This window comes from Simochromis diagramma, unplaced genomic scaffold (genome assembly GCF_900408965.1).
Source record: "Simochromis diagramma unplaced genomic scaffold, fSimDia1.1 OVJJ01000293.1, whole genome shotgun sequence".
NCBI lineage: Eukaryota > Metazoa > Chordata > Actinopteri > Cichliformes > Cichlidae > Simochromis > Simochromis diagramma.
Window position 1 is genome coordinate 15,118,050 of NW_024386801.1, and position 27,290 is coordinate 15,145,339.

Here is a 27,290-nt window from a genome sequence, read left to right on the forward strand (position 1 = left end):
TTTTATCCTACACTTTATTCAGCTGTGTTTGGCTGTGGCTGCTTGTGTAATCACACCATTTAATGCTGAATAACTTTACCTTCATTAGCTGAGGATGAAAATGAATATGCAAAGAATATTTTCTTGTGTTTATGTACTGAGAAAAGTATTGTTTTTAGAGAAACCCCCCCCAGAAATTGCTATAATAACCCAACTTATGAATAACTGTGTTTGAAGCGCACTGTTTAATGTAAATGCGACGACCAGTAAAATCCTCTTATTCATTTTTCGTGTGTTGACAGAGGAGGTGGGTGAGGTGTTTCCTGTGGAGATACTGTACTGTATCATTATGTGTTAGGTTGGTAATTCATTATTCTGTCATGTTAACCCCCCCCCCCGGAAAAAACTGAAACACCTCTGGGTGGCTTCCCCAGAAGCAAGTGACACACGCTTTGTCCTACAGCAATGTTTGACCTCACTGCCTCATCCTTTTTCCTCTACCTGTACTGAGTGATAGATGCAGCCAGATAAACGCCACAGGCTCCACCAAAGCCTCACACAGCCATTATCCAACACTCAGCAGACACTTCTCATGCATTAGCGACCGGTCTCATCCTGTCAAAGGCAGACGCAGGACAGAGACTGTTAGCGGAAGCTTGCGGACTGTTAGTGTTAAATGGGAGCAGTGTTTCCTCCGGAATCACTGGTTGACAAATGAGGGCTGATGGAGCAGTTCTTGTCGGAGGCCATTATTTTTGATGGGACCAGATGATCTGTAAGGATGGAGCACTGTTTGTCTGAGCTGCGGCGCCTTCTGGGCAAAATATCAGACCTACTCGAAACCACTCAGACTCTTCAAATGATGGATGTAAAAGGGAAAATTGCTAAGCTGTAACACCAAGAATTTTTTTGTTGAGTCTCTGGCGTATTGTTACGACTCAGCATCAGCCGCACATCCAAGGAAAGTTGTGAAGAACATAAAGAGACTCCCTTTATGAGAAGGCTAAGTCTTTCATTATTGTCATTAATACTCATTAGCTAACGTTTCAGTCATCCAGACCCATGAGAGAGATAGAAGCATGTTCACACTAAGCCTCGGTAAGGCACCAAGAGTCCTGATCAGTCACTCAACCTCCAGGGGTTTTATTTTCATTGTATTCTTTAATCTTCAAACTCACTCTTTAATTTTACCAAATCCAATGCTTCAGTTAAAATTAGGTCATTCAGTTACATACTGACAAAAAAAATAGTTCCATCAGCTTAAGGGAGATGTTATCGCTCTCCCTGTTATTTCACTTTTGGTAAAATAAAACATACACAAGTTCTCGGCCTCAGAGCTTAATTAGATCAAATTCCATCTGAAATCCTTGGATGGGAAATTCAGACTGAAAATTCCCAGCATCTCTGCCTTCATTTCAAAGAAATGTTGGAGGAGTTTGCACAGGGATATCTTTGATGAATTGTTCACTTCCCCTGGAGGCGAGTTTAGCATATGAAAACCTGACTACAGAAACAGAGTGCCCATACATTTTGCCAAAGTAAGCAAAGCTCATTCAGACTCGACCCAAAGTGAATGTTTGGATCAGCGTTGCAGAAACACTGCTGTCACATTAAGCAGCACTTCTATATGCGCTGCGGTGTATTTTGGTGAATAATGTGAGTTGTGTGGGTTGGTTAATGGTTCTGTTTTTTGTTTTTCACTGAGTGTAAATAAGAGGAAAAAGTATATGACTGGGAAAGTGAGTTGACTCATAATTATTCCGCCTTCTGACAGCTAGAGAACCAAATTTTTGTATTCAGTTTAATGTTCAAGTCTTTCCCCCCCCCCCTGTCTTGAACAATGTTTGGTAGAGTATTAAAGAAAGACTGCAACTAAAAATAGTAATGAATGAAAACGGAAACAGTTGAAAGTTTAATAGCAAAAGTAAAATAAAGTAACCAGAAAGATGATTACAGAACTCCATGTAACGACTAAGTACACCCCATGATTCAGTCAGGATTCAGGTGGCAGGACCTTCAGCAGCAATAATATGAAGTAATCCATTTTCGTAAGACTTTATCAGTGTCTCAAATTATTGTTTAAGAATTTTGGCCTACTCTTCTTTCTTTGTGCACAGGTCTCTGAAATGCCACCACAGCATTTCAGTCAGTTTGAGGTCTGGATTTTTCAGTGAAGCTTTTTCTGTTGTAGATGCGCTGCTGTGCTTGGGATCATTGCCCTGTTGCATGACCCAGTTTGGGCCAAGCTTTAGCTGTCACAGCTGGCCTCGTGTTTAACTCTAAAAACTTTGGTGCACAGAAGAGTTCATGAGCAGTGACTCCAAGGTGCAGAGGCCCTGTGATTGTACCCGTCCAGTTGTATGAGATGTTTGTGCTAATATGCTCTGTTTTCTTTTTGCCATTGTGCATCATGGTCAAACATTTGGTCTTGTTTGTGCAAAGGCAATTGTTGCAGAAGTCTTGTAGTTTGTTCAGGTGCAACTTTGCAAACTTCAGCTGTGCTGGCGTGTTTTGCATTTTTTAGAGAAAAGAAGCTTTCTTCTGGACACAACCTGTCCAAACAAGCCATATTTGTTCACTCTTTTTCTAATGATACTGTTATAAACGTTAACATTTAACATGCTTACCATTACTTACCCTCTTAATTCCTAAGGAAGCAGTGGGTGTATTTACTTTTTCACACAACTGTGTTCAGTCTTTTGAACTGATTTAATTTTTTTATTACTGTACGAATTGCTTTAGTCATTTATTGATCTGACATGTAAATATATAATTTTTTAAAAACTTATTTAACTCACAGATGCTTTGATTCAGTTCTGTTTTTCTGAGCTGGTTCTGCACAAGAGGAAGGGTAACCTCCTAATAGTGTCTTTTAATAAGAAAAGACCATGATTTGATTTTCTCACACTTTGAAAGGACCATTGTTTGTGTCCTCTGTGTCTGAAATTGGATGGTGAGTCCTTTTGGAGAGCAGCGGAGGGGAAATGATTTGTATTCACCTGCCGTATCTGAAAGGGGCTGAGGAGGGGCTGGGAGAGAGAGAGAGTGAGCGAGAGGGGGCAGTTACATAGTGCTTTCTTTATATGATAATGGATTGCGCTGACATTCACACACATTGTTGTGCGGCGTGTCAGTTAATACTCTTAACTCGCGGGATGAATGGCAAATTTTAAACAGATGCCATTAAAGTACTGTCTCGCACTGGCACAGGTCACAGATTTATGTATAATGTGTCTTTTTTATGAAAAAAACACCAACATGGCACCTTTATGCACGTGCAACATATTTGTCACGTCATCATTCACTCCTGCAAATGAATTCCTTTTCTGAATTTCTTTTTTCTCTCTCGTTTTTTTTATGTAACCCCACTCTCTTTTATTGGCCCAGCTGGGCAACTAGATTCTTGTGTCAGCTGCACAAAAGAAACAAAGTGAAGCTGGGGACAGGCAGTAATGAGCAACTCCTCTTACAGTGTTACATATAGACCTGCTGCAGTGTTTGGAAGCCTTATGGAGACAATGGATGGTTTTGAGAGGTCTGGAGCTCTCTGAAGCCCTTCTTTGATTGAGTTTCCTGGCTCTAGGCTCCAGCGTTGAGGATGATTGTGGAGTGGGATCTGTAGGTCCAGGAAGGGGAGGACGGTGGGGGCCTGAGGACCCTCCTCTGTGCTGACCTTTTACAAACAGGTGGGGTGGAGTGGAAGGGGCTGACAGTGGAGGAGGAGAAGGAAGGAAAAGCGGGAGAAGCCTATTGTGGCGCTCTGTGAATGCAGAGGTGGCACTCAATAACAACACTCACTGCCTCCTTCCACCTGCCGCAGATTTTCTCACAGCTTACTTTTCCCACTTTTAAATTAAATATTCTGGTAAAACACTGTGATAACATATTGTTCCAGCACAGAGCCAGTGATCACACTTTGTTTGCCAGCAGAACTTTCTCTCTAGTCGCATTGCTGGCAGCAAGTCTTTAGGGATTGTGTCAGTTCAAATTCAAATTTTTATTTGTCACGTACACAGTCATACACAGTACGATATGCAGTGAAATGCTTAGACAACTGCTCGTGACCTAAAGAAAAAAAAAAAAAGCAAAGGGCTATGAATAAGATAGGAAATAAATATGAAAAATTAAAAAGTTTGTTGTGACGGTAGGTACAGTGGAACACTTTGGCATGGAGATGGCCACGGTTTCCTCCAAGGATAAATGTGAGTGACTTTGGCGATTTCCCTGGCTACTTTTTGTATCACAAATACAATTTTGTAGAAAAAAGCCCCAGAAGGACAAAAAACATGCAAAAAATATTTTTACTACAGTGCTGAACACTTGAGGAGATAATAACAAAAAAAATAACTTTATTTTTCTGGTGTTTTTGAGTTCTCTAATTATCTTAATGATCTTTAAATATTACAACTTTCACCACTTTTACTGAGCCTTAACAGATCTAGATATTTTCCAAACTGTTCTGCTGGGATTTTCTGACACAGCCATCTCTAGGGTTTATAGAAAATGTGCTGAAAATTATATGATAATACGTTAGTCATGCCTGAGTTCAAAGGAGAATGGAGAGACCTCATCAAGCTGACAGGAAGGCAAAAGTAACTCAAATAAACCACTTATTACAACTAAGGTATACAGGAGTGCACAAAGGTCAAACCTTGAAGCAAAGTGGCTACAGCAGCAGAAGACCACACCAATCCCCATGAGTATCATTGTAGAGAAAGATGGCAGTATCATGATGCAGATGTTTTTATTCAGGTTTGCGATCTTGGTTTCATAATTGTTACATCCCTATTACTCAATAGGCACTACTATGTTAAATTTGAAAGTACAGCTATACTGTAAGCAATACTGCAAGCGATGTTAGCAAGCTAATAGCATGCTAACATTGTGCTAACATTTAGCTTAGAGCTCACCTCAGAAGTTCCACTAAAATAACTTATTTCAGTAAATTATATGTGTATTTCTGTTTACAAGCATTCTCTTAAGGATTTTACATGAATAAAAAACTATTTTATTTCTTCCTTTATAGTTCTGTGAATCAATATAAGCGTGCTGTTTATTCTAATTATGTGCAGAGAAATGGCCACAGGATACAGATTGTATTCAATAAGACTCAGCCTCACCGCCTCTGTCCACCTGCTCCTTTCTCACTTTTGAATTACATGTTCTGGTAACACGCAGCGGTAACAGATTGTTCCAGCTCACAGTCAGTGTTCACGCTTTGTTATCTGATGTTGCCGGCAGATTTTACTGGAGTGAATGGTACCCGCACAAAGTGCAGACAGCTCCAAATGACCAGTTGCTCCCTGCCTGCCTACATACTGTATCAGCACAATTCAAATTCCAGCAGAAGAGCGTTCATTATACAGTCATGCTTTTCTAGAAAGCCCTAGTTGCAACTGTTGACTCACAGCAATCATATATAAACACTGTTTCTTTGTGCTACCATGGCTGACTTAGCCCGCTGGAATTCATTTGCTACATCAGAGCTTTTGTGAGTCAGAGGTGATCATTTCCTGCACACAGACTCTCTTTATGGCACCCCTAAGCTTAATGTAAACTTCTCATATTGGCACCATCTTGAGAGACCCTTCACACGTGTAGTAAGCCATCCGGTGTGGACATAGTGGCAAACTGAGATTCTAATCACATCTCTTTTGTTGAGCTCAGAGGAGGCTGAGACTGGTTTTTTTGGACCAAACAGATGTCAAATGTGCAGGTTTTCTCTAAGGTTACTTTTGGGATGATAAATGGGCCTGGGCCTTTTTCTCCTGTTTTCTTTTTCCGTCTGTATTTGGTGAGAGAATTGACTTTTTTTTTGTTGGCATGGAAATCTAAAAGTATTGAGGGGATTGCCATGGATACAGAATGCCCTTTTGGAGTGCAGTTTTGAGTGGCTGTACTCTGCTGGAAAGTGTACAGACAGTCCCTATATTTAGCTTGAAACCATTTTACTATCTTTGCTGAGATTTAAATTGCTTAACTCCTAAAGCACTATTTGAGTTTACAAATGCACAGATATTTCTATCTGCTGGCTCACAGGATTTGTTCCCAGAGGAGATTGGGTTTTGTTGATTACTTTTTTTGTTCAAACCTGCCATGTCTCTGTGGCTGAAGTTTGTCTTGTGGTGTCGTATGAGGATTTTAACAGTTTCTTTAGCTATTCAGGAAGCAGGTCGGCATGCATTCCTCCCACTCCTCTTGCATTTGCTCATGACAATGAACGTCTGCTCAGCATATGAATGGCTTCACCCATAACGCTCTCATGTGGTAGGGCAGGCATACTCGAGCTCCGTGCTTTGCACTGCTCCGGTGTTTATCTGCCCCCTTCTGCACAAGCAGAAATGTTCTCATACATAAGTAATTATAGTGTAGTGATCAGCTATTGCATAAAGGTCAAGTTCAGATACACATTTGCTCATTCAGTCGTGTGCTGCTTTGCCACCTGTTCTCAATTCATCTATGCTTTTTAAAAGTGGCACTAGTAATTATTTCAGATGTCATAAAAAGACTTTTAAGTCCAACCTTACTGGTTTTTTTTTTTAAAGAATAATTAGTTTTTGCTAGATTGTGAAGCAGTGAAACGATTCCCCGCTAGTACTTTTCCTAAGGAGAGGGATTTATACACAAACCCCAAGAACGAGAGACCTAATTGAGGAAACACAGCCATAATGTGAGGACATGACGTAGCAACTAAATGTATCAAATAAAAGAAATATGTATTTTTATTGCACTTGGATTCCTTATCGATAATGTATTCGTTATCAGTGATATCCCTAATTCTAAGTCTAGCCCCAGGCAATCAGAATATGCAATTTTGTTTTTCTCCCAAGTCTTGGCAATCAGGGATCAAAGAAAAATAATGATTGTAACGCAAATCAAAATCTGTTTTCATTTCCACCTGCCCAAAAAAAAAGGAAAGAAAAGAGAGTTTTGCCTTTTCCTAAAATATAGGGCATGGGTAAGGTTAGCGTTATCATCTCTGATAACTTAGACCTCCAAGGCGTTAAGAGCACCATCCCATCTAGTGGTGCTGCTTCCATCTGCATGTTAAAGAGGCCGTCTTCCTCAGAAGTGCCGGCGCCGTCTCTGATTAGCATTTAGGCAGAGGGAACAGCGAGCGAATCCTGAAGTGTTTTTGGCATGTATGGCGAGCAAGCTTTGTGAATGTCAATGTGTGGCGCTCTGAAAGAAGGTAAACTAGACAAATTGCCGGACATGTTGCATTAGCAGCAGATGCCAATTAGAATTAAGACTTGTTTTATGTCGATAGCCAGGGGAGTTTCAAAAACAAAGCCTTGTAACTTTAAAGGCCTACCCCCAAAGATGTAATGGAGCTTTTCCATGAAGTGTGACGACTTGCCTAAAACAGTTTTTCAAAAAGCAAGAACTCATGACGTAGTCGACAAAACATAAAACTATCTGAAAAATCCAAGAGCTTACACATCCCATAATTACACCCCATGCACATGTTTTTTTTCTTTGAGTGATTTTCTGCCTGGTGCAAAGTCAGTGGAGTTCACATCATATAAAGTGGTTAATATTACTAATGAAAATACTGAAGCCTATTTACTCATGTGTTTGGGAGGCCTATGCATCAAAACCACTACAGCTCTGGTCAGAAAGCTGAATTTAAATAGCATCTTTATAGTGAATCAGATGATTGAAGATCTTTTATTGTCTTGCATTGTACAGTTCAGATCAAGGGCTCTGGTGTGTTCTTTGGGCTATGGGGTCTCGCTGAACAACAGGACCCCAATTCATATGTTAACCACACCAATTATTTGCATACGCTGCCTCATTTACAAAAGCTAATGAGAAGATTATGGGAAACATACACTGAAGCCGGCCCATGGAATGTGTGTTGTGGTCCTGTGGCTGCTAGTAAGAGGCCCGTGAGAGGTATTAGTCAAAGCCACTGAACATTCAACCTCATGTATCATTGCTGTAAATTGTATCACCGCTTACCCCTGTTTAGCACATTAGCTGTGAATCCACAGCTTAAAAAGACAAAGGATTAAACTGTATTATTATATTATATTATATTATATTATATTATAATCTACAGTGATGTTTTTAGCTAAACTGTAACAACCTTACTATTTGTTTAACTTCTTTGACCTCAACTTTGAGATCCATGGAAGACACACACACACATACACAACCACACGCACACACACACACATACTCCTGATATCTAATAGCACAGAGAAATACATGCAGCCCAAGGCATGAATAGCAGGCACCGAGAGCACCCGGCAATCTCAGAAAAATAAACGCTTCCAACCGAATCGGTTTCCTCATCACCTCCTTCCTGAGCGTGGAGTCATTCTCATCATAATACCCCTCCACCCCCATCCATTCAGGCATCTGTGGGGGATCCCTGCTGCTCCATTAAGGCCATACCGAGGCTCACAAACCCCTGATTGCATGAGCCATCAATAGCACTGATTATGGAAGTTAATTAGGGTGCTTGGTGCAGGAGAAAGGCTTGTTTTTCATCATAGATGTTAAAAGTGTAGAGTTCTGATGCAATAGCTGTGATTCTGTCAGGGTTGCAGTGTTGCATCACTAATGTTTGGCACATACAATGGCAAGATCTGTGCAAGTGATGAGCATATGAGGCATATAGTGTTATCCGTCGCTGTGAGGGGAATTCAACTGGGATTTTTTCTATACTGACTGCAATTCATTTACACTGCAGTCTACTTCTATTGTCAGTTCTCGTGCCCCTGTCACCTCTATCTGTGTGCTCAGACACGTCCTGACCCTCACATTCTGTTGACAGCCTCTGTGAATGTGCTTTATCCTGGGTGTGTATGTGCTGTTGCGTGTGCTATGTCCCTGACATGTGCACAAAACCAATTAGTTTTGGGATGGTGAAGTAGCTGGGTATGGGAAAATGACAATGGAGTAATTGAAGAGGCTGGATGAATGAGAGGCAGACAGCTCAATGCAGCTTTTACAGAGCAGAGTGTTAACAAAATGAAAAGCAACACGTGAGCGAAGGTGGTCTTATGTAGTCGGAGACAGTAATTAACATTGCAGCCTTTCACTTTGCTGACATTAATTTTTACTGAACTTAGCTTGTTCGGTATTTAAACGCTAGCTTTGCTCATTCATTTTTTTTCTGCAATCAGATAACAAAGCTGGCCATTTGTAAACCACATGTTTGTTTGTGTTGGCTTTTCTTTGTAACCATTTCAGGCACGATTTTCAACAACTTTAACCTCATATTAAGCTGAAAATGTCTGGCTGAGTAAAACAGCTCCAAAAAAAACTTGCTTTTCCATATTTGATGTTCACTTGTCATTGAATGTAAATGTTTCAAGAGATGCAAGAAATGTACAGAAAACCCATAAAACAATAACTTCAAAGTATTTTGTAAAAATTCAAAATATTAATATTACTTCATCACAAGTAGTTTAAGATGCCACAAGCAACAAATGTACCAAATGTCCGCAGGATTATTATTCGAGTTACCACGTCCTCTTAGCTCACTGATACATATCTTTCAGTGTTTTTGTTTTACACCCTGCAGCTTTGTTTTTGGTTTACTGTGGCAGCTGTCACGGTGTTCAGATGATGGACTCTGTCTGCAAGGAGAGAGCTGAGACTGAAATATGTTTTCAGTGCCGCCTGTTTGTCTGCAGGCCTGTTTGCATCAAAAAACGACCTTTCTGAATTCTGTGAAACTTGATTGATAAGGTGAAGCACAGGCAAGGGAACAATGGAAAATATGGCATTGACCTCGGATGAGCTCTCCCACTTGTCTCTTGTTTTTTAGATGCAGCTGGCAGCAGTTGTGAATAAGCACTGTACTTGTCAAATCTACAAGTTTAAAGACATGGTTCACTCCCAAATCTAACTTGGTGTTATTTTTCAATCTAAATCGTTTTCATGTAAGTTGCCAAATTTTTGAGATATCGGCTGTAGAAATGTCGGCTTTCTTTTGAATAGAATGGAATAAATTGGCACTTGCCGTGTAGTACTCAAAGTGCCACTTTGAAAAACTCACCAGAAATATATTTTCTTGTTGGCCAATATATTTGGTTCTGAAATCACCAAATATTGGTATCGGCTGTAAAAACGATGTCATCACGAGGTAGTGCCACGAACAGTTATCACGTTTCAAAGTGAGACACCAGCTTAGTTTTCTTTCTCAGCTTTATCTATATGAAAAAGAGTGAAAATCATTTCTGGAAGTGCCCTTACCAATCTGTTGTGTTTTTGTCTAAGAGACAATTTCCTGTTCGATATTATCAGCCATCTGACGGCTTTTGGCAAAGCACTCCAAACGGGACTGGGGTTTTATCTGAGCTCCAGCAAGAGAGATATGTTGACTTTGGGCTTCCATCTTCTGTCAGCACAGGATGCATAGGACAGTCCGGCAATAGAGAAATATATTTTGCGATTAAGGTTCACCTTGAATAATTGTATATTGAAATAAAAAATTGGTTTTGAACTCTAGTTTCTTTTTTTTTTTTCAAGCTTCAGGCCCAGCTTGGATTACGCTCAAAATATACTGAACGACATGGAGTTTCCACCGTCACTCAACTGTTAGACGGATATGAGGTTTGGCCTCATATCACTGAAACTTACAGGGGTGACTGTAGCAAACAGACATACACTGTACACACATACAAGTAAACACAGGCCCACACGTGTACGGTGTGAACAAAGGAAACACACTGGCTGGCTGGAGCTGAGCTGCTACACCTCATTAAATTGGGAAATGAATCTAGGATGAATCCCTGGCTCCATTCCAGATAAGAATCTCAAAGCTTATTGGGGATTCACCATAAAATGTATAATTAACACATTTATTCTGTTGCTGTCACACGCTGGCCATTTTTACTTCACCCTTTTTTCACTCTCAGTTCGGGCTGTAATTTATGATTTAGAAAAAAAACCCCAAAAGTAGTGACGGTGACATTAATGCCTTAATGCCTAATACCAAACAAAATGAATTGGTGCTAGAAAATCACTGCGCTGCAACACCTTACTGATTATCGTGAATGGATTTTGCATAAACAACATGTGATTGTAAATTTCCAGCAGAAGCTGAAAATGTACTGAAGGAAAGGGAATGTACAGTTTCAGCACCGATGCCTGCAGCCTGCAAATTGGCTTGATGAAATGACCCTCTGGATCTTTTCATGTCAAATCCCAAGCCAGAGCTGCCTGAGGTGTCCACAGCAGTGTGATTGGCTGCCCTGGGCGAATAATACAGGCCTTCCCAGGAGAGGTATAGTTGAAGCTGGGGGCAGTAGACATTAGCCTTGGTCTCTTCCCATGCTACTAGACACCGGCTCTGAGGATGGTTCTGAATCATGACTTTAGGGCAGCACTAACAAATACCTCAGTTCCCCTAGGAAGACCAGGTCTTACCGCATGGCTGTCTAGCCTCTGGTACCAGACATAGCTTTTACAACCTCATCTGCAGCCCTGACCTGCCCCACGCCCTAAGCAGGCATGCAGTACGCATGTGTAACTCCAGCTTTAGAGTGCTCCACGTGATTTTTTTCATTCTGAATTTGCTTATGCGATAATATAGCAAATTAATCTGCCTGAGCTCTAAATTAAGCTGTGACATTTTTAATATGGTGCCAGTGGATGAAGAAGCGAGATAAAAACAGGTCAGACTACAGTTATTAAAACGACTCCTCCTAAGTTCATTTTCTTCATTCTTTTGACTCGGCAGCACTGAATTATGCAGATTAATATGAATTCAAATGAGCAGTCAATTTAACCTTGTGCTTTTTTAGATTTCTCTGAAGTTTGAGCCACATTCTGATCTTTTATAACTTCAATATTATATTCTATGATCTTTTGCCTGGATTAAGGTGTAATGTGGTAGCTGCGAGCTGTGTGGCAACAAGTGAAGATTTTTGTTCTGTGGTTTTGTGACGTGACTAAATTTTGCTTTGCTTTCTACTCAGTTCATTCAATGCTTGTGTTGTGATCAATGACTGTAGAGCAATGACTGCAGTCACTGGTTGTGATGGAGACACAATTTGATAAAACTACTTAAAAAAAAAATCCCCACTTAACAATGAATCAGTACCCCAGTTTGCCCAAGCAAGGAAAACATACGTCACCTCAGCTTAACCTGAAATCTTGTTGAACCAACTGTCCTCGACAAACAGAGATGTCACACATATTTATTTCTGTCTCGTCACGTATGACATTCCCACTACAGCAGTCTCATGAAAGAATGATGGTTCGCTCTCTGAAATCTGACCTCATTTCAGATCACTTTGCTGCTGGCTCAGCCGGTCAGTCAATCACATTGATAAAGCTCCGAGTGAAATGGAAAGTAAAGTGAGTGTCCCCTTGTCTTGTCCCTTGGCATATCATCTGCCAGCTGATGTGATCGATACGGCAGAGACACCTAATGGCATCATGGCCGCGCCTGTGATTAGCCCTGCAAAATGAACCCATGTGGGCCCCGTCGGTCCCTATCGGAATGCACTAGATCAAAAAGATAGCTTCCAGCAAATTGCAGTGGATGGTAACTAACATCAATCTGTGGCTAGAGCTATGATGTGTCTCTCACTCATTCTCTCTTTCTTTGACTCAAAACCACATAATAGAACAAAACTCATTATATGACTGATGACAGCAGTAACTGGATGTGCTATTCAGCCCTGCGCTCTCTGTCCTTGCTTATGTCTCTAAAAGCCTCTTTCCTTCGTTTCTTCTTCTCTTGTCTCCACCTGCAGTTGTGAAAGTGCACGTGTCCTCAGAGGCGGTGCGTCACTGAATTTGGGGGCAGACCTTTGCGTCTCACGTGATCATGGAGTGGAGGAGGATGGATGTAGGAGTGCTTCTGCTGTTCCTGGTGCACCTTGCCACTGCGCTGGAGGTCCCACTAGACCGTAAGACAACAAATCACACACAGCTGTAAACAAAGTGATCGCACAGTGTCAGGGTTACTTTGCATTTAGTTACAAGATAAGTCACCCGGCCTATTACTTGATCAAACATTTTGATAATCAAGCACATAAAAGCCGAATTTATTTTGATTTTGGATTGACAGATTTACCGATAATGTCTTCCAGGTCCAGTACAGTTTGGCTGATAAAAGTTTTACCCAGTTTTTTCTTCTTTATGTTGTAAATATTGTTAGCAATTTATTAATTTTGCCTTAAATTTCAGAAAAGTACGAAAACAAGCTATTTTTAATTTCTGAATCTAAAAATTCTGCAAATTCTTATGGCAAACAAAAATATGAAACACATCCATTTGAAAGTAGAAAATATTTGTTGTTCATGTGAAAATTGGCTATTAAATAATTATTTTGGAGAGTCAAATAACTATTTTAGCTCTAGCCTAGTCTAGCCTTTCTTGTATGCATCTGTGTAGTTTCATCAATGTAATTTATGTATTTACCAGTTACTGTGACTGCATTTTATCCATGTAAATGTAGTGTTGTTTGTATATTAACAATTTTTAGATACTAATTGTGACTTACATGGAATGACATTTAACGTTTCAGCCTGAAGCTTCTGTTGCTTTTTTGTATTTGGTTGACTACTGGAGGCCTCCATTCCTCAATATAGAGCTAGCCACGTGTGAACCTTGTTACAAGGCAGAGATATTGAGGGGGATATTTTTCATAACTAATATCTGGTTATTTTTACTGTCACTATTCTTTTTTCTTTCTTCTTTGCTGAAGTTCTGGAAGGATGTAAGTCTCAAAGAATCTGAGTTTTTGCTTGCAGCTTGTTTTTGGATATTAAAGATTACATTTTATCTAGCTGCTCGTTATGAATTGCTGAATTGCATTTAGTCTGATTTGTTTTACAGGATAGTGAGTGTGATTTCGAGTGGCCTTGGCATGTTGCATGCATTGATTTCTGTGTTTCTTTGTTTGCTGTTTTTGTTCTGTGTGTTTCTGCAATGGTAGATTATTTTCCATAAAGCAATACTGCAAACAGCATGAGTCCTTATATCATTTGTTTTGTCATAGTCCATTACTTATCTCCGCAGCACTGACAGGAATACATTAGGCATCGGCTCATTGCAATAAAAGGAAATGTACCTGAGCTTTCTGCCTACCTTTCTGCATTCTGAGAGCTTTTTTCAGTTTGTCAGCAAACAGCTGTGTGGTTTTATTCAGTATGCTAAGTCTGCATGTTATTGGTAATCACTGCTGGTGTGGTCAATGCAGCAGCAGGAAAGAAAAAAAAGAGGCCTACTTATGCAGTAAAGGTCCTGATTAAATATCGCCCGTTTTCTGGTCGTCTTTAGTGCCGCAGCCGCCAACCATCACTTACCAGTCCCCTAAAGATTACATCGTCGACCCACGAGAGAACATTATAATCCACTGTGAGGCGAAGGGAAAACCGCATCCCAGGTAGGAATCTGTGAATTTCTTTTAAATGGAAAAAAAATATATAAATTCCCCAGGAGTGGATTCAGGTACCACCTGTCACAAATTATTAAAATGTTTTCAGCAGGTTTTCTAAACAATACCAGAAAAGTTCTGCTTGACTCCTACACATTCAGGCCTTGACACCTGTTTTTGAATGCTTTGAATGAATGTAACATATAGTTAGCTCTCATCAAGCTAACATACATGCACATAAATTTGTGGTTTTATGCTCGCAAGAACTCATAGATAAAATACACCTCTCAGCCCTTAACCTTTACTTTACCCCAGCTTATTCTTCCCCCAGCCCAAAGCAAGTTTATTATGTAACCATCCAGAATATTTTTGTAGATTTAAACTCGGGAAATATAGGAAAAACTTTTGACAAAGTTCTTTGAAGAACACAATTGGAAACATTTACAGTAAAAATTCAGGTGCAATGAATTTACCAAATAGGTAAAACAGATTTTATTAATGTGTTATTTTTTATATGAATTACCAGATTTGATCACTTGAAAATTACCTGCATTCTTATGATAATGGTCTTATTTTTCCTTAGTTTCTCCTGGACAAGAAATGGGACCCACTTTGACATCGAGAATGATCCCAACGTGGACATGAAGCCGCAATCTGGGACTCTGGTGGTGGATATCAGCAGAGAGAGGGTTGAACACTACGAGGGGGTGTACCAGTGCACAGCACGAAACAAACACGGAACCGCTGTTTCCCACAATATAGTGGTTAGACAGTCCAGTGAGTGCAGCTTGCTGTATCACTTCTTTAAAATCACTTCTCTCTCTTCTTTCATTGTCTCATGTGCATCTTATGAAAAAAATCACCTCCTTTCTTCTCTTTTTCTAACGATTAAGTTGCAATTTCCATCTTAAGAGCTCTCCTGGAAGGTAAAAGTTGTTTGTAGAAAGGTGCATGTTTTATTTTGTTGGGCTCGACGGTAGATATAGGTGATTGAACCTTTGTAATCTCCCCACTTCCATATTTTTATTCTTGATCATTCCCCTCATCTTGCCACATCGTCATGCAAGCTCCAGTCTGTTAGCGACCCATATTTTATGCCGAATTATGATTTGATCGTGCTATTCTCCAACCGATATAGGATCCCCCCTGTGGTCAAAGGAGAAAATCAAGCCAATCGTAGTGCAGGAGGGCGTGTCTTTGGTGTTGCCGTGTCGCCCCCCTGCTGGCCTACCCCCTCCCATCATATTCTGGATGGACAACAGTGAGCAACTTGATCTCTTATGTTTCTTTGTGGTAACATGATGTTTCTGCTGCATAAGATTAAGAATTACGGTGATTTTATTTTTCAATTTCCTGTTCCATCTTACAACCAATCATACTTGCTGTATTTCATTTTGCAAGCTAGGCTGTTGGAAATGTGGAAATCGTAATATATTTTTTCTGCTGTCACATTTATTGGTTTCTTTTCATTCGTTAAAATTTATCACATGAAAAATACTGAGTGGCAACAAACTCATCTTCAGCCTGATGAACTGCATATCAGAATGTGAATATTTGTGATTAGATGCATAAATACCTAATTATGTAGGAAATGTAGACCCATAAGCGTAATGCAGCTGCATCTATAACCTGTACTCTCCCAAACACTTTCCTGTATAATGTTAATGTGACGCTGTACATTTCAGACTTTCAGAAGCTCCCTCAGAGCAAGAGGGTGTCTCAGTCGTTGAACGGTGACCTGTACTTCTCCAATGTTCGCCGAGAGGACACCCGGAACGACTACATTTGCTACGCCCGCTTCCCCCACACACAAACCATCCAGCAGAAACAGCCCATCACTGTCAGGGTCCTTAACCGTAAGTCTGACACAGTGTGCGATGCAGAGACACGAGCACTGAAATCTACTCAAGTCTTTGTTATAACCTTTAAGAAAGTGGCAGCGTTTGTAATGTGTGTGCGGTTGATTTTACGGTAGTTTGTGCAGGCATGACGGCGTAGGAGGAAAACAGCATTTCCTATCTATGATGCCGTCCTTGGAGACGCCAGCGGTCGCTGCCGCACTGAAAAGGCATATTGTCAGAGCTCTCGTGGTTATCTGCCAAACAGACGTTCAGTATTACTTCTGTAATATGTTCTGTATACACATTCTCCACCAACAACAAAGGCTTCTCTCATCTCAGCTACAAGACGGCAGGCTGTCTCCACTAAAGTAGATTCTTATGGCGATCATTCTTCATCGTAGATTTTTTCCTGTCATGTGAATTTTTGTTCTTCAGTCATGTTAAGTTGTCCAAGCTTTTGTGTTTTTCTTTGCCTTGATGAGTTCAACTTGTGAAATGGCATGTGTCTTTTTTTGGTCTTTTTTCTGTTGTGTTGCAGTGGATGAAATCAATGACACAATGGCAGCTTTTTACAATGACACTGATTTATTTAGTGGTGAGTTATGGCACCCCCTAGTGTTTAACCCCCAATTTAGAGCTCCACACTAGCTCTTACCCACTAACACTAACCCTTCAACCCATCAACCCTGAGATTTTCTGCAACGTTACTGATTATTTTTAAGGGGTAGGATCTGGCACCCTCTAGTGATTAATCCCAACATGGAGCTGGGAATTCTGTCTTACCCACTAACTTCTACCCCTCGAACCTAGAAATCCAAGTAAAGTCTTTGTCAACCTGTAACTCTTCCTCGATCTATCCAATTAGATCCCCCTTTCTTAACATGTGGTTCTTCTCACGAATTTTCAAAATTAGAGCTGCATGCTCTTTTCCCTAAACTGGACGGACTCCTTGGGATACTTGGGGAAAAAACATCACATATTAATTCAAACACATATAAAATTTATTCTGGATGGTCAGTTAACTAATTAACTCCATGTAGTAAAAATATGCATGTTAAAATTCTACTTTTCTTTCTCCAATCTTAATACCTAAGGATTTCCAAACTTGTAATTTACTCTCTTACATATAATTTTCTTCACATTTCATTTCTCCATTAACATTTTTTGTCCTTGTCTAGTGGCTACACATGTTGGCTAAATTGAAACATGCAAAAACCTTGATTCTCATCAAATTAAAACACTCACTCTGGATTTCATTTTCCTAGTTATGGAGATTACTTTGTCACCAGTTAAATTGCCAGATTAATGGCAAAAAGCAGTTCTCTGTGTGCTGCTTATTAAGTTAATTTATTCATTTATTTTATACCAAACACAGTACAATGCATTAAAAAGAAGTTAAAGTCTAAATTATGAGAATTAGTCTGTGATAAAGTGACGTCATGTACGTATATAGCAGACCATTACACGTTTCAGTTTTCCAATTTGTGTGGTGATGGGAGGGTAGTAATACTAAAGGAGCTGATTTGCTCTCAATCTTGCAGACGAGGTGCTCATTTCTTTGCCTTTACAATCGCTTTCATCACTCATATGATTCTGTGTGCGTGTGTGTGTAAATATAGAGGCACCTGTGGATGACAGAAGACCAACCTTCCTCATCCCATCTGGCTCATCCAGTTCCAAGATGGTGTTGAGAGGTGATAAACTGGAGATGGAGTGCATTGCTGAAGGATTGTAAGACAAAGAATCTGCTGTTAATTCATGAGCTCAGTGCATTCATAAGTCATGTATTTAACGAGCGTCCACCTGCCATCTTCAGTTTGTCTGTCTGCGCTCTCTCTTTGTGAATCTAGGCCCACCCCTCACATCTCTTGGACCAAAATAAGCGGTGATCTGCCTTCCAAACGCACCTCCTTCCTGAACTACAACAAGACCCTTCACATCGAGGACGTGTCAGCATCAGATGAAGGAGATTACCGCTGCACAGCGAAGAACCAGTTTGGCTCGGTGCACCACACCATCCACGTCATGGTCAAAGGTGTGCTTGAGGAAATGTTCAGCTCCCATCAGACTCTGAGCTGCTTGGGAGCTCAGTCACTGCTTCTCTCTACTGCTTTATTTTCTCCCTCTTCCTTATAATTGATTTATTCACAGAAGCGAACAGGGCAGTGGGTTTAGTGATTAATTGTCCAGCTTGTTTCTGTACCCTGTGCTGCTTGCAGCTGCTCCATATTGGATCGATGTCCCTCCCAGGAACCTTGTCCTAGCTCCAGGGGAGAGTGGCAGGCTGTCCTGCTTGGCCAGTGGTACACCCAAACCCACCATCACCTGGGCTATGAATGGCATCTCCATAGAGAGTAAGTGCAGCCTCTTTTTTTTTTTTTTTCAAACTCTCTCAGCTTTCATAATAGATGATCTCCTTTTTCATGAGAAACAGGCATTATTAAAATCGAAATTGTAGATGCCTTCCCTCGGGTGGGTATTGATTCATATTTCCGTGAGTTATTATACAAATTCCGAGTTATGATACCACCTTTTTCAAACATCATTATAAGGGTGATTATGAGTTTCAAAAAGCTCTTTCCATTATCCAGATATATGCAGTATCTTATAATCCCTTTTGTACATTAACAGATTCACCCAAGGATCTGAGCAGAAAGGTGGAGGATGACATCATCATCTTCACCGATGTACAGCCTGAATCCAGCGCTGTGTACCAGTGTAACATCTCTAATGAGTACGGTTACGTCCTGTCCAACGCCTTTGTCAATGTCCTCTGTGAGTTCACTACACTCTATCCCTTTGCATTTGAATGCCATTTCCATTTATATTGATTCCTGGAAGGCAATAACATGGCAATAATGCTTCATTGCAGCCGAGCCACCCAGAGTCCTAACACCACCCAATAAAGTCTACCAGATCATCAAGAACCACCAGGCCTTGTTAGACTGCTCTTCCTTTGGATCACCTATGCCAAAAATTACATGGTGAGTGAACGAAAATCTAACAGAGGAAAATTGTGTCGTGTTTCTTTTACTAACTGAAAACAACTGACTTTGTGCTTTAGGTTTAAAGACAGTCGGTCCAGCATCCTGCAGGAAGACCCTTACATTCTTCATGACAACGGGACGTTAGAGATTCACATAGCTCAAGCACAACACAATGGCAAATACACATGTGTTGCTACAAACAGTCTTGGGATTTATGAGAATCATGTCTACCTGGAGGTCAAAGGTAAGAGTGCTCCTCTCTGAAATTTGTATTCGTTTGGCTAATAATTTTAACAAGTTTTTAATAACAGGCCTAAAAATTATACTAAATAAAACTCTTGATATGCATTTGTATAGCATGTACTCACTGGACACATTAGACACTTTACACTTTATTATACACCTTTCTAGTGCTGGGTTACACCCTCTTTTTGCCTTTATAATTACCTTAATTCTTTTTGGTATAAATTCAACATAGTTAAATAGTTAACTTGTAACTATTTACAAGTTACTGTAAATAGTTTGAATGATACTCAGTTGGTCTAAAGGGGCCCGAAGTATGCCAAGAAGTAAAGTAATTAAGTAATAAAATAGACAATATGAACAATACAAAGGGTTAAATATTTTTTTAAAAGTTTCGATCAACAGAAGGCTTGTTCAAACAGAAAAGTTTTTAACTGCTTTTTAAAGGATTCCACGTCCCCCACAACATTACTTCACCACCAACAGCCTGAATTGCTGATAAAAAGCATCAGACCTGGCAACATTTTTTTTTAAACGTCTATTATCCAATTTTAGAGAACCTGTGCAATTTGTAGCCTCAGTTTCCTGGTCAGTTTCACAGTTTGATTGTCAATTCAGCAATACTCCTCTGCATACCTTGGTTGTAGCAAGTGGTTATCAAGAAGGAATTTTTATTTCTTTTTTTTCTTTGCGCCAATTTCTGTGAATCTGAGGTGGCTGTATGCTAAAGTCTCAGTAGGTTTAAATTATTTATTTATTTATTTTTAACTGCTTGTATATTTAACTGTTTTTCTGTTTCTTTAATGTAAATCTGTTCTATTTTGAGCCACGGACAGTCATCATGTACCAGTCAGCACACCTTAATTAATCACTGAGGTGACTTGCACAAAATGAATCCATGGCAAGCTTCAGTTTCAACACTTGCATTTTGAATCTGTCAGCTACTAAATAAGAACCTGGCTTGGAGCAAACACGTGGCAGTTTCACAGCGCCTGGACCTCTTTATTCTTCCCCCAACAGAGCCAACCCGAATCCTGAAGCAGCCAGAATACAAAGAAGTCCAGAGGGGCCGATCTGTGGTGTTTGAGTGCACGGTAAAACACGACCCTTCGCTCATTCCCACGATGACCTGGCTCAAAGATGACGGAGAGCTGCCTGACGATGAGAGGTCAGAGCTTTTTATATCCGGAGATGTCTTCTTTCTTGAAGCCTGCTGTTAAAAAAAAAAATCAGGTCTTTGTCTGGTATTTGTGTACTGTTATGGATATATGCAGGATCCTTTGTGTACTGAATGTTGTAAAAGAAGAAAAAACACATACATTCAGTTCATAGTGATCTGCTGAATGTTTTTGCAGACTGATCGTGGACTCGGACAGCCTCACCATCACTGATGTTACAGAGGACGACGCAGGAGTGTACACCTGCATCATGAACACCACTCTGGACCACGATTCAGCCACCGCTAAGCTTACCGTTGTGGGTATGTAATGGTGTGCACAGTTTCAAAACTGCTCAGGCATAAAACAGACTCATAACGTCTCTCTGTCTCAGCTCCTCTTAGAAAAGGTAACCTGTCCAATAACTTACCCACTGTATTAGCTTTCATCGCTTCAAGGTTAAATGCCGAGAGCAGATTTACTCAGTGGCACAAATATCCGTGTGCTTCATTCTAAAAAAGCCAGATTATTTTCTTTGTTTCCTTCTGAATGACTGACCTTTAAAACTCCCTATTTCACTCCTGCCCTCCTACCTGACAGAGGCCACAACACCAGCTGTTGTCTACGGTAAACCTGCAGCACACACGAGCACCCAAATGTGCTCTGCAGACGTGCGCTTGTGTTTGTGAAATGCAGCATGCGTTGACCTGAAAATCACAAAGCATTATTGTGTATGTGTGTGGGCTTTTCTAAATTCATTTTTGATGTTCCAGCATTTATTTCTTTTTGTCTCTGAGAGTTTATTTTTTATAAAATTGCTTAGATATTTTTTTTTAATGTTTTGCCAAATATGCATAATGTTTGAATGCTTTAAACCACTGGTGGAAACATTTACTCAAGCCAAAAAAGAATGTCTATTCACAGTCGAATGCAAACATCATTTGTAAAGAAGACATCTCCCCGTTGCACCACTTGGGATATTTCCAAATACACGTTGCTCTCATCACTTATTTATTCAAGGCGTGCATTTCACTTTATCACCTAATTCCAAAACATGAGCATCAATTTAACCTCTGTGTGAGCCTGAGACTCGATTTCATGCGGAATGATTATGTAGTGGGATTTTCATATGCATGATGCAATGTCTGCATGTTTATCACAGCCCAGATAACACAGTCTAGTAGAAGATGTACAGAAATAAAGGAGGAACTCAAAGGTGTGCTTGGTTAAATCAACAAATTAGCATCTATTATGGTTTCAGTATCACAGAAACATGGCCGACACGTCCTTCATTTTTGGTTTTTGCTCCATCTTGTTCATAGCATGAACCCTTCATCTTCTGTAGAATGAAGCCACTATGAATATAATCCCAAGCACACGGGTTGATGCTGCTGCTTGTGCTGTATTTCTCCCAGAGCGACCCGACCCCCCGACAGACCTGGAACTGACAGACCAGAAAAAGAGGAGTGTTCAGCTCACTTGGACCCCTGGGGATGAACATAACAGCCCTGTTCAGAGTATGTTTATGTGTGTGTGTGTGTGTGTGTGTGTGTGTGTGTGTGTGTGTGTGTGTGTGTTGTTTGGCTCGCTCTCTGTGTGGGTTTTATGTGAACGTACACCTTATTATTAGATTGTTGGCCTATATTGCTCTAAATGTTTTTGTGCAAACAAAATCTTTAAAATTGGCTACACCCAGTGGTAACCAATAACAAAGTCTAAAATCTGCCTTTTGGCAAAAAAAGAAAAAGAAAAGAAATGCACTTAAAGACTTTTCCAAACTTTTCTGGAAAATTTACTTCTCTACTGTCAGTTAGTATCCTCAGGGTGATGAAAACCCTCATCATTTTTTGAAAAACCGGGCTAAATCCACTATTTTCTTGAATCCTCAAAGTGCTGCCGAAAGTGGATTTTTTTTTTTGTTAAGCTGGGCTTTTTGAATTAAAGTATCCTAAAAAAAAAAAAAACACCCAGAGGGCTTTAATTCCATTTATGGAAATATACTGTCAGACACTATTTAAGGTGTGATGTCTTTTTTTTAAATACAGAATTTCTGATCCAATATGAAGACTCACTGCACCATCGGGGTCACTGGCGTAATCTTACCGAGGTCCCTGGAACCAAGACAACAGCTCACCTTAAACTGTCGCCCCATGTTCACTACACCTTTAGAGTTCTGGCTCTCAACGCGGTGGGCTTCAGTAATCCCAGCCGCCCCTCCAGGATGTACAAGACAGAACCTGCAGGTACAGAATCAGCTGACTGTGTGATTTCTGCTCTTCTTGGTGCAGTTTCCTGTATAAAGTAATTCTCCATATATAAATTTCTTAGCCTAATGCATTAAATAATGCATTAGGCTAACAGATGCCATATCAAAGCTGTTGTGTATCAAAGTAAAGACAATGAAGTACCATAAGATTCAGTATGCATACATATACTGAAGTCTGTAAAAGTAAATCAGACCAGATTATAAGTACTATCTAAGAAAGATTTTCCATCCAATAAGTGTTAATTGTGTCCTTAATGATATATTTTTCAGCTCCAGATGAAAACCCAACAGGTGTGCAGGGATTTGGAACTGAACATAACAATCTTGTAATCTCCTGGAAGGTAATAAGCAGCATAAGGCTGATCCTTTTAATCCTCACGCATTTATTAAAGTCTTCTCATACTGCAGAGCTTGACTTTGTAATTGTGTGGTCTTATGAGCTTTCTTTATGGGTTTTTTTTTTCACTTTATTGTCATTCAGCAAAACTATATTTTCAGCTTCCTATACTGTTACATGTTGTCTACAGAAGCTTTCCAATGGAGAATAAGTTACATTACAGCTTTCTCCTCTGCAGCCACTGACAAACCTCCAGTCTAATGGTCCCGGGCTTCACTACAGAGTGATGTGGAGGCAGAAGAAGGTAGAAAGCGAATGGAATACAGTGACCGTGTCCAACAATTCCAAGTTTGTTGTGTCTGGAACGCCCACGTTTGTTCCATATGAGATTAAGGTTCGGGCTGTAAACGACCACGGAGCTGGACCTGACCCTGCTATTGCCCACGGCTACTCAGGAGAGGACTGTGAGTAAGACTGTCTATTTAAAAAAAAAAGATTATGCTCAAGAGCCTGCGGGTGATGCAGCTGGTGTGTGTAACCTATAACATATTCTCAGTATGTTCCTTTTTTCTGTATTTTGCTGTTGTAATGCTATGTTTCCCATTTACGATACAGTGCCCGTAGCAGCTCCAGAAAATGTGCACGCTGTTGTGCGAAACAGCACCCTGGTAGAGGTGTTCTGGGATCCCGTGCCCGCTCATTTAATACGCGGAAATATCAAAGGATATAAGGTACCATATAAGAACCGCAGACAATGTAACATGTGCACCATTTCCACCAGTTGTACTATATACGTCATTTAAATCTACATGCTTTCAGGTGTCTTACTGGAGAAAACACCACTACAAGCACAATCCTGATCACATGGAGCAGGACATTCTTGTATTTAGCGGGAATCATACCCAGGGCATGCTGCCTGGCCTCCACCCCTTCAGTCTGTACTTGTTCAATGTAAGGGTGTATAATGGAAAAGGAGAGGGCCCCCGGAGTGTAACCCAGCAGTTTAAGACACCCGAGGGAGGTAAGAGATCGGAAGGGACACCCTTTGTGTCTGTGTGTCTTTTTTTTTCTTTCATATGAGAGTAGACTTTGTTAAAAATGACCCAGAGTATAGTTTCAGTCATCATTATCATAACTGGAACAGGAACAGGTAGCAAATTAGCTCCACTTGAATGACAGCCTTGTTTTACCTATGTAAAACAGTGTCACATAACTGGTTAGCAAATAGAAAATGATGACTTTCCATCTGTAACTGATCTATGCTCTAAAACAGCGGTCCCCAACCTTTTTTGCGCCACGGACCGGTTTATGCCCGACAATATTTTTCATGGACCGGCCTTTAAGGTGTTGCGGATAAATACAACAAAATAAAACTAGTACCGGTACCGAAAAAAAGAAAATTTATTCATAACACACGTGAAAAGACCGATAAAAACCCTGAAAACTATACATTTCACACCTGAGCCTCAACTCTCGTGGCCTGGTACCAAACGACTCACGGACCGGTACTGGTCCGAGGCCCAGGGGTTGGGGACCGCTGCTCTAAATCATACAATCAGAAGTCTGGCTATTTAAGTTATTCAGTTATCAATGATTCTCTTCAGTCTGAGTTTGAAAGGTTTTTGTTTATTTTAATCTGTGAATATACAAGCAGTTGCTCAGTGTTTTTTGCACTAGAGGCTTTAAATTTCCCAGTCGCCTATTACTCACATCCAGTCTAATTGTAATGACACAAAGCAATTTTTGTAAGTAAGAGAAATTTTTCGCTTTAAGTGCTGCACAAGCTTTATTGCACACTGAAGGTCAAATATCAGAATGAAATATAAATAAGCAAGCCACAATGACTGGAGGCAGACTTTGAGTATTAACACTGGGCTTTCTGCATAAAGTAAAACCCAGAAATCCTCAATGAACCGCGCCTCACACACACACACACACACACACACACACACACACACACACACACCGTCTCTTCAGCTATTTATTTAAAACATCCTATCTTTAGCTGCTCTTTAATTAACTTGTGCAAAGTTTCATTATTTATGTCCTTTTGCAGTGCCGGGTTCTCCTACTTCGCTGATAGTCACTAACTCGAACCTGGACTCTCTAACCCTTGAATGGAGTCCTCCTCATGACCATAATGGGCACATTACCGGGTATACCCTCAAATATCAGCCAGGTGAGGCTTTTTTCTTAAGTTTTTTGCATCTTTACCTAGTGAGTGTCATCTTCTTCATGTAGTTTGTAGATTTGTATGTCAATCTTTTTCATGTCTTGTGCTGTCATTCAGATCATAAGACAGAAATGATAATCAATACTTAGAGTAGCCTAAGAGCATTTTTGTTTTTGCCTAAATTTAAAAAAAAACACACAAATAACAAATCAACTTTGGTCATTCCTACCTTCTATTTCTGAATCCTACACCCCAAATACTTCCATTTCCACCTTTTTCATCACTGACACTCCATCTACACCTCCTACCCAACTCTCTATTCAACTTACCCCACTGCTTCCCAACTTCCACCCCCACCCCATTATTCTTCTCGCCCATCCCTCACCCCTGTAGTAAATAACTCCAATGAACTGGGCCCAGTGGAGGAGCTGGCCTTGGCTGCCAATGAGACCTCTGTCACTTTGCCCAACCTCAAGTACAGCATACGCTACAAGTTTTATTTGAATGCGAAAACAGGCGCTGGAGCAGGTGCAGCCATTTCTCAGGAAGCTGTCATCATCAGGGAGGAAGGTAAGTCATCAAATACAAGAAAAATATGAGAAAAAAAACTAACTAGATTTCATGTTTCTCCCACTGGAGATGTGGATAAATATTAGATTAATATATATGTTCTGTTCTGTATTTGTTGAGGTAAGAGCATGAAAGCGTGTAAATAATTTACAGAACATGTGCTTGGTTTGTATTATTGTCCATCAGAACATTTTCCAGTACGTGTTATTTACCAGATTTGTTTGTTTATCTTGCTTTGAAAATTCGGTAAATGTCTGGTAAATATTTGCTTAAATTGCCCCTAGTCTTTTTAAAATTTCTAATCATTTTGGCGATCTAAGGAAAGCCCCTCCCAAAACACAGCCTCAGAGACCTCTCTGGTGAAGTGGATAAGCAAACCTGAGTCCTGGTGTGCTGCAGCAGAACTGTGCAACACGTTTAGCTTGTGTGAAGCTTGCACTGCTTTGCTGTGTATGCTTTGCCAGTTTGAATTGTTTGGTGTCAAACATTCCTCTAATTCTGTTGTGTAGTTTGAAGCTGCTCATCATTCAGTTACTGCAGACTTTATGGATTAGCTGTCAGAAAATCAGCTGGCAACAACAATTTAGAAAAAAGTTGTTTCTTGTTATCCAGACCCATCTACCCATGTGTGAAAAAGTTATTGCCTCCTACAGGGAGTGCAGAATTATTAGGCAAGTTGTATTTTTGAGGAATAATTTTATTATTGAACAACAACCATGTTCTCAATGAACCCAAAAAACTCATTAATATCAAAGCTGAATGTTTTTGGAAGTAGTTTTTAGTGTGTGCAGGTGACTATTACTGTGCATAATTATTAGGCAACTTAACAAAAAACAAATATATATCCATTTCAATTATTTATTTTTACCAGTGAAACCAATATAACATCTCCACATTCACAAATATACATTTCTGACATTCAAAAACAAAACAAAAACAAATCAGCGACCAATATAGCCACCTTTCTTTGCAAGGACACTCAAAAGCCTGCCATCCATGGATTCTGTCAGTGTTTTGATCTGTTCACCATCAACATTGCGTGCAGCAGCAACCACAGCCTCCCAGACACTGTTCAGAGAGGTGTACTGTTTTCCCTCCTTGTAAATCTCACATTTGATGATGGACCACAGGTTCTCAATGGGGTTCAGATCAGGTGAACAAGGAGGCCATGTCATTAGTTTTTCTTCTTTTATACCCTTTCTTGCCAGCCACGCTGTGGAGTACTTGGACGCGTGTGATGGAGCATTGTCCTGCATGAAAATCATGTTTTTCTTGAAGGATGCAGACTTCTTCCTGTACCACTGCTTGAAGAAGGTGTCTTCCAGAAACTGGCGGTAGGACTGGGAGTTGAGCTTGACTCCATCCTCAACCCGAAAAGGCCCCACAA

General features: G+C 40.2%; 1 protein-coding gene across 21 annotated transcripts in view; it reads left to right on the forward strand.

Moving 5' to 3' along the window:
• The window catches only part of LOC120730035 (neuronal cell adhesion molecule-like), a 93,214-nt gene that overhangs the window by 54,091 nt on the left and 11,833 nt on the right, over window positions 1-27,290 (forward strand). For 12 of the 21 annotated variants that reach the window (XM_040026111.1, XM_040026124.1, XM_040026123.1 and 9 more), the window contains 24 exons: window positions 12,702-12,857; window positions 13,658-13,669; window positions 14,233-14,338; window positions 14,913-15,106; window positions 15,468-15,590; window positions 16,015-16,185; window positions 16,709-16,765; window positions 17,790-17,901; window positions 18,021-18,205; window positions 18,390-18,524; window positions 18,802-18,945; window positions 19,043-19,154; window positions 19,235-19,401; window positions 20,421-20,568; window positions 20,756-20,880; window positions 21,158-21,184; window positions 21,973-22,074; window positions 22,603-22,800; window positions 23,094-23,164; window positions 23,399-23,624; window positions 23,776-23,891; window positions 23,980-24,181; window positions 25,217-25,339; window positions 25,727-25,903. In XM_040026111.1, the coding sequence (XP_039882045.1) occupies window positions 12,776-12,857; window positions 13,658-13,669; window positions 14,233-14,338; window positions 14,913-15,106; window positions 15,468-15,590; window positions 16,015-16,185; window positions 16,709-16,765; window positions 17,790-17,901; window positions 18,021-18,205; window positions 18,390-18,524; window positions 18,802-18,945; window positions 19,043-19,154; window positions 19,235-19,401; window positions 20,421-20,568; window positions 20,756-20,880; window positions 21,158-21,184; window positions 21,973-22,074; window positions 22,603-22,800; window positions 23,094-23,164; window positions 23,399-23,624; window positions 23,776-23,891; window positions 23,980-24,181; window positions 25,217-25,339; window positions 25,727-25,903 (3,115 nt within the window). In that variant the 5' untranslated portion in view covers window positions 12,702-12,775. The remainder of the gene's footprint in view (window positions 1-12,701; window positions 12,858-13,657; window positions 13,670-14,232; window positions 14,339-14,912; window positions 15,107-15,467; window positions 15,591-16,014; window positions 16,186-16,708; window positions 16,766-17,789; window positions 17,902-18,020; window positions 18,206-18,389; window positions 18,525-18,801; window positions 18,946-19,042; window positions 19,155-19,234; window positions 19,402-20,420; window positions 20,569-20,755; window positions 20,881-21,157; window positions 21,185-21,972; window positions 22,075-22,602; window positions 22,801-23,093; window positions 23,165-23,398; window positions 23,625-23,775; window positions 23,892-23,979; window positions 24,182-25,216; window positions 25,340-25,726; window positions 25,904-27,290) is intronic. The other 9 variants (XM_040026117.1, XM_040026127.1, XM_040026116.1 and 6 more) reach the window with 6 other exon arrangements.